Source organism: Anopheles aquasalis, chromosome 2 (genome assembly GCF_943734665.1).
Source record: "Anopheles aquasalis chromosome 2, idAnoAquaMG_Q_19, whole genome shotgun sequence".
NCBI lineage: Eukaryota > Metazoa > Arthropoda > Insecta > Diptera > Culicidae > Anopheles > Anopheles aquasalis.
Genome location: NC_064877.1, coordinates 63,203,147 through 63,210,646, shown reverse-complemented (window position 1 = coordinate 63,210,646; position 7,500 = coordinate 63,203,147). Strand labels below are relative to the sequence as shown.

General features: G+C 45.7%; 2 protein-coding genes across 3 annotated transcripts in view; both read right to left on the bottom strand.

Moving 5' to 3' along the window:
* LOC126570586 (uncharacterized) overlaps positions 1-1,985 on the bottom strand; it is a 13,316-nt gene extending 11,331 nt beyond the window's left edge. The window contains exons 1-2 of the mRNA XM_050228458.1: positions 1,627-1,985; positions 1,530-1,562 (exon numbers count right to left, since the gene is read on the bottom strand). The gene's annotated coding sequence lies outside the window, so the exon portion shown is untranslated. The remainder of the gene's footprint in view (positions 1-1,529; positions 1,563-1,626) is intronic.
* Positions 1,986-2,377: 392 nt separating this feature from the next.
* LOC126570668 (class E basic helix-loop-helix protein 23) lies at positions 2,378-4,063 on the bottom strand. 2 transcript variants are annotated; one of them, XM_050228603.1, is made up of 4 exons: positions 3,636-4,063; positions 3,258-3,492; positions 2,923-3,186; positions 2,378-2,864 (listed from the first exon to the last, which is right to left on the bottom strand). In XM_050228603.1, exons 2-4 carry the CDS (start codon positions 3,473-3,475, stop codon positions 2,642-2,644), a joined length of 705 nt encoding a protein of 234 aa, XP_050084560.1. In that variant the 5' UTR covers positions 3,476-3,492; positions 3,636-4,063; the 3' UTR covers positions 2,378-2,641. The 2 variants fall into 2 exon arrangements, with proteins under 2 accessions (XP_050084560.1, XP_050084561.1); XM_050228604.1 differs by having other exon boundaries at positions 3,258-3,484.
* Positions 4,064-7,500: the final 3,437 nt, after the last annotated feature.

Genomic DNA, 7,500 nt, shown 5'->3' with positions numbered 1-7,500 from the left:
CATATAGACTTTCGTCTTTTCGATAAGTAACGAATCGTACGTTTGAAAAGATTGACTATTTTGCGAAACCGGAAATTTGCCGCGTTGAGTCATATATCGAACGAGTTATAACAAAACTCTCTATCGCTATGAATCCAACTTTATCGCAATCAACCAACTTTATCTGAATGATAGCTGTTGACGATAATCATACTACATTCTTTTCTTGGGGTGTTAAATACATTTTTTATGCAAATAATCTGACCAATCGTTCATGGTAGTCTGGTCATGGTTTGCAAAACATGCGATGGATAATGTGATGATCTGGGACAGTCGAATCTTACCTCAGTGTCGATGGTTCGTGACCTCACGACACATGATAAGAGGCCTTACTGTGTGCCGTGGCACTGGTTCCACTTTGAAACACTAATGAGCTGGTGATGGTATGTTTGAATTACAATCTACCTACTTTGATAACGTAACTCAATAGCTGTTGTAGTGAATATTGAAGCACAAAATAAGTCCACCACTGTCAACGGCATAGACATTTTTTTAAAGAGGAATACAACACTGTAATGATCGAGAAATAAAAATTTGCAAACGCAACACTTAAACAACGGCCAAGGCAGTGAGGCAGGATCAAAATGCAATCGATTTCGTACGGCAGCCTTTGGTGTCATATGGACTATGGACCGTTGCGACTGGTTTTTCTTTAGTCAGCTAGCATGACCATGTATGCGTTGCCTCTTATGGAAAGATACAGTAAATATGCAATCGCTACAGAGGTCTGGTAGTAAGCTGGCTAACTTTTGTCTAATAATGCAACTGAATATGCAACAACCTTTTCCCACCAATTTGTTCGATCATTTGAACTTTCGTTACTCCACATTATTGAGCTATATTGCTACTGCGCACTTAATTTTCATAAATTGACTATACGTGGGGTCTCTTTTCTTCGTTTCCTGCCCGGATGAACAGAAATAGTCAGAATTCGGTTCGATTTGCGGTAAACATTACCGAACTGTGGTGCGGGAAACGCAAGAACAAATTCATTATTATGTGTTTAAATCGCTCCAAAATGGATTGAGAAGGAATTGATAATCGGTGCGCAAATCAGAGTACGCTACGATGCGTTTCAATAAAATGTGTGCCACATACAAATAGGCGTAGACGCAAAGATAAAATGCATCACAAAGCGACTGTTTGTGTTGTATGATACTGTCCTTTAGTTCAAATTAGACTCAATACAGAGAATTGAGCTGCCTGTTGATTTGTTTCGCACAAATCCCAGCGCAAAGGGTGCCTTCCTCAGGTAGGTAACGGTAAAGATCCCAGGTATCACTTTTGGCAACGATTGCCTACATTACCAAATGGTGCAGCAAAAGAACCGTTTTCTCTTCTAATGCGTCAGAATAGCGGAATGCACCTCGGTTATAGGGATTTCCAGACATGATCCGGCGGGAGTGGAATCCACGAAACGAGGACAATCACTTCTCACAACTATATGATAAAGCGAGTGTTTCTGTTGCGGCGACGCTTTAGTAACTTACGTGAGTGACTCGTGATGAGCTTATATGGTGTTCCTGAAAGACATAAAACAGTAAATTAGTCATGTTTTATTTCGACGGGAGCCACTTCTAATCTTACCCGGAACGCCTTCCTCGTTGCATCTAGCATTCGTTGGAACGATCTCGATGAAACAATTTTGGGGCACTTTCAGCGACGATTTCATAAAACCGTAACTAGATGCTCAACCCACTCGCACGACAGTCTCCTGAAGCGGGTTTTGCAAACGTTTTGCTTTTTTAACCCACTATTCCACGATTTCACGGTACACGACGGCTCCGGGGGGTGCACGGGAACGAGCGCTGGCGGCCTGCTTCCGCAAATTTCTGCGTCCTTTGACCTCACTGCAGACTTGTCGGTTGTTCGCGTGGGTCCGGATGTCCTCGCCGGAGATCCTTTACGACAAAATTGGCTGCATTAATTCCAACACTTCTTCTACTTTTTGCTCCTTTTCTTTGACGAACAACAACAACATAAAAAATTGGGAATTTCGAAAAGTTTCGAAAACTGTTTCGCAAAAATGTCAAAGTGTTATACACCGTTATACACCGGTGCTTCAATAGTGTATAACAACTGGGTTCGAAACGAACGTTGAAAAAAATGGACAAAAACTGGCCACGTGATTTGTTTGGATAATTTGTTTTTCATCGAAGTCAGTAAAGGGCTTTAAAAAAAATAGGCAAAAAAATGTGTGTGGTTCATTTCGGATGTTATGGGCGGATGTCTTTCGGATGTTACATGATGCAGAAGGGCGGTTGAATTGAAACTTTCTACTCTATTTGACTCACTTGCGCGTTTGTTTTTAAATCCATTACCGCAACACTGGCACACGTTTGCAATATACCTTCCCAAATAACCTACAAGGTACATACGGCTAAATACGATAGATAGACAGATATATAGAAGAGGTTGTAGAAAACGTAAAACACAGCATCCAAACCAAAATGACTAGATCGTGACGGTAGTTGGCAGTTACACTACGATGTTGTTTCTGAAAATATCTCTTAATCTCTACAAGAATTGCTCGTCAATTGTCGAGTTTGTTGTTCGATGCTGCAGCGACTGATCCAATCCAGCGTCCCAGTCCAAATTCTCTTCAGGGGTTTTGGCTAGGGGCCGGCGGCGGTGGAGGGATCTGCGGTTGCCCAGCCGCGGTTGTTGTGGACGATCCTGCCGTCGATGCTATCGGACCGGAGGATGAGGATGGGTCTTGATGGGGTGCTTGCAGTAGCTGCTGCAGCTTGAGAGCCGAAGGCATTGTACGAAGATCCACCGTAGGAATGCTAGCTCCAGCGGCACTCTGTATGTACGCTAGCAGTCTGTGAAAGAGCAGAACGTTATGCTTCCGTTTTGTTAAGTATCCTACCGGTAACGCACCTTCTCAATTCATCCAACGCGTTTGCCTGCATCAGGATGTAGTTTTTGGCCAACAGCAGTGTGGCGATCTTCGAGAGCTTGCGCACGGAAGGCGAATGGGCGTAAGGGATAACACTGCGCAGCTCATCCAAGGCATCGTTCAGATCGTGCATCCGGCGCCGCTCCCGTGCATTGATGTTCAGGCGTACTGTTTTGCCCTGGCGGTTCTTCTGCTTACCGCCAGCTCCGGCCGGTACGGACGCATGGTGAAGGTGGGGCGGTGGGCTAAAAGTTAGCTAGTTTCATTAGAATGTTCGTCAGACCACGGTGTGCCGATGCGGGCCAGTACCGCTTACCTTTCCGAACTTCCGGAAGGACGGTTTTCGTCCGTGTGCGTCGAAGCTGATGCGTGCGGTTGTGCGTAAAATCCTCCAAGCCCAACGGTCCCAAGAGGAGTTCTGCGTCCGGGCACACTCTGCGGTGGGCTCGGTGTCTGCTCCGGATGGTGTGAACCATGCGAGTGGCCAGACGAAGATCCGAGATGGAAATTGAACGGATTATGTGGAGGATCCATGGTGGGTTCCTGGAAGGCTAGAAGAAGTAAGCTTTCAGTTCAAGGGCTATATAGGCTCCAAAGCTACAGCGAATATCCTCTTAGCCAGATGGCGCTCGACGTTTCGGGGGAGTATTTGGAAGCGACCATCGCACGCTTGAAAGGACATGGATTTACTCACTTTATCACGACCAAGGGACTCTGACGATGCACGTAGATTCGTTGAAATAGTGCGGATATTTTTACAGACTCAACTGTTCCGCTTATCATTCATTGACAAACACTTTGAATTAATCTTTCTAATCCACCAACTCTTCACTCCAGCTCACATTCTACGCAAACACAACAATGAACTGTCCCGTTCGGGGTCACTTTATGCGAGCATCAACAATACAGCTCCTTACTGAACGGTAAATACACAGAAAAAACCCTTCGAAAACCGCGTCTACGAAGGACGCACGCAAGGATCGACCGACCGAACCGATGTTGATGATGATGATGATGCTGCGGTTTCTGCGTCCCTGGCGCCTGGCGCGTGGTTTCAGCTGGTGGCCACCGGTGGCGCTGTGGTTCCGTGCCGCTCTTTGGTATTTAAAAAAAGGATCTATTCTTCCCCTCGGTACCGTGCAGACTCCGGCCGATCTCACCAATACACACGCTCGCAGCCGGCGCAATTTAAAGGGCCAGGCACATTAACAACATATCATTCCGTGCACCCTCTTTCCGGTTCCGTTTCACCCCCGGGAAGGATGCAAAACAAGATTCGCAACCACGCGGCAACACAAACACACCGACACCGACCAAAGGATGGGTGCATGCGCGTTCGCTCGCCGACTTATGGACGAAAGGACGGTGGATTGTGGATTCTGTGATCCACAAATCAATTAAATGTCTGTTTGTTGAAATTCATGAATCCTTTACGCAAACGAATAATGTAGGGGCGACACCACACTCCAGAGCACACGGACACAACGAACGGGATTAACGGGAACCAGGAGGAGCTGCACCGGTTCAGGTGGGAAAATGGGGCCACCGGTGTGGTTGATGTAATATTTACCAGCCGAACCACTTATGCCGAACAAGCGAGCCACAAAACCACAGAACCTGTCTGAACGATTTTAGTTTGTCCTGAAAGTATCTCGCACGTTTCGGTAGTCACCGGTTACGAGATCCAGGCATCGTGGTGTCGCTCTCTCTCTTTCTCTCTCTCTCTCTCTGTGTCTCTGTGAAATCAGTATCTCCTGACTACTACCGTAGCACCAGCATCATCCCGACGATGAATCGCTGATTTGCCGCTGGCCAAACGGAAAGGACACACGATCCAGAGGCAGACGCACACAGGCAGACACGCAGCAGGACGAGATTTTGATCCGGTTGGTAGTGGTGCCGGATGGTCGACCCGGTCGAGCCCTATCCCCGGTGATATCAAATGATTCGGAGAGTTTTTTTTGTTCCTTCCCGTTTTGCCCTTCGATCCCTCTAGGGACGATATGTCCTCGTCCTCGACGTTTGTACGTTTGTTCCCGTTTGTTGTCGCTGTGGCTGCGCCAGAACAGGGCTCAGGGAACAGGGAGGGGAGAACAGCAAAACGATGCCAACCCATCAATCCCTGCACGGTACGGTACGGCATCTTTCCCTTCGTCCCGTTTCTCGTTTCAAGTAGAGGCAGCAATCTCGCCGGAGCCTGTACGTAGAGTAGCGAGAGTAGTTCATAAAGCAGCGCAACGGGATAATCGGCCAGATGGTCGATAGTGTAGTGGCCGCCGGTCCACTCCCCGGTGCCCGTAGAGCACAAAGAAGGATGTGTGTGAGGCGATTCTTTGTGAGTTTTTTTGTTGTTGTGTTCTTGTGCTTTCCATTTTCTCCCTCTTTGATTTTAAACCCCCGTTCCATCAAGCGTTGGTCGCTTTTGCATCCATAATACGGCGGTGATGGCATATTGATAAGTGTGTGGTGCGAGTTGCGTTGCATTTGATCGTTCGATTCGGCGAGTAGCGATCAGTAGGGTGCGTGGATTGGTACCAAGCAGAAAGAATTCTGCATTAGGGGTCCTTTATCACGATCAGTTAGAGAAAAATGATATTAAAAGAAAAATGTTTGTCTAGTCGATGAACGCAAGTAGTTGCTTACCTACTTACTTATTGTTGTTTTAATTACATACTTACTGACTTATTTATTAAGTAATAATAACTCTAATCGAATATCTTAAAAAAGTGGTTTATTTAATTGAACATGTTTTTATATGTTTGTCATTGATGACCAAACTTCTATTACAATATGTACAACAAGATTCCTGAGATGGATGTGGCAGTGGATCATTTTTATTATCAATCAGTTTAAAAACATTTGAAGAAGCTGCTCAAAATGAAAGAAAAACGGTAGGATAAATAAAAAGAATTAATTTTAGTGTATGACTTATTTAAATGACTTAATTTAAAACATGACAACCAGTAATCAAAGAACAAGTAATAAATTTAAAACATGATGAGAAATATTGTAAAACACTTCTGCGCAACTTTTGCTATACTGCTACAGGCGAAAGATACAACGAAAGATTGTACGTCCGTGAGTGTTATCATCCCTGATTATCTTTATCCAAATATTTACGACTTATTATTAAATTCTAATGCTTATAATTAATTATTGATGAGACTGCAGTAGATTATCATGTATTTAGTGCAGTGCTTTCCATTTTGTTCCACGTTTCTTAACCGTCTTTCGTTAACCGATCTTTAACTCTCTCTCACTCTCGCTGTCTCTCCAAATAAATCAACTAGAACCAGATTAAACTCATCAACTGTTGTTGTTACACTGTTGCAACTATTTTGTAGTCCATCGTAAATTCCGATCACTGTCAATGAGCTGCGACGTATTTACGAACCGTTTTCGTTTTACTTCCAGTCTTATTCCAGCCCACAGTATAACCCCTGCCTTTGCCGATGGCCGCACATACATACAATCTGGCATCGTTCCCCAGGAAGCAGACAAAGGTGCCAAATCTGGCCTAGGGAGGGCGGACACCGCCGAGGGTCGGGAAAATAAATCCGAAGTGGGGTTTTTGCTGCTGGCTGCTACTTCCAGTGTCCGTCGTCTGGCACACCGAGGGGTGCGCGCGCGATAACTGATCAGTTTTGTTGCGTTTTGGGAACGTGCGTTTGCCGAGTTTCCAGCCTCGGTTTCTCCAGGCCTTTGGCATGCGGATCGCGAAGCGAATATGTGCGGCAGACGGCAGCATACAATTAGTAGCGGCAGCACAAACGTACCCTTGGGCACGGAACCAGCGGATGCTGCGTCAACGGGTCCCTGCCATCATAGATTTTCATCAACCGAACTGCCAAACTGTGGTCGTGGAGTTCCGACGGGCTAATGGCTAGGGAGATTTTTGGACTTTGGCCTCGCTCGCCTACCGAAAACAATAGTAAAGGGACCGCACTAGCACTGGGAGGTGCGAAATTGGTGTAAAACTTTCCTTTGGAGTTGCTGCGAAATTGATTTTTATTTCGCTTTATGAGAGAGTTTAACTGGCGGTCTCGTTCCTTGTTCTTGATAAACTCCAATTACTGCTGAGCGTTAGTGGCGTGAAGATGAAAGAAAGTCTTTTTTTTCGCCTTGTTCCTCTCAACTCATGCATTGAATTGGGGTTCCATGTGAGCTCAACCAGAGCACATTTGTTCTAGGACCGAACAGCGATAATACACAACGGAGAGAGTTTCGACTGCGAAACGAAATAAGTAAATAGCAGTTATATTGATCCACACCGTGCACACATGATGCTGTTGAAGGATCTGGCACCCCGAGAGAGGGGTAAAATCAAATAAATAGTATTTGACGGGGCGATAACAGTGTAGGGTGCCATCGTAGCCCTCTAAAACACCAAACGGTCCCTTAACCTGCACCCTCGTAAACTAAAATGTTGGCTGCAAACACAAACAGCATCCTTTCTCTTGAACTTCCTCCCCCACCGAAGATGCGGCAATGTCTTCGTCCTGTTCGTCCCTCGAATCGTTGAGCAGAATTTTGCGAAAACCGGCACACAAACACGCACA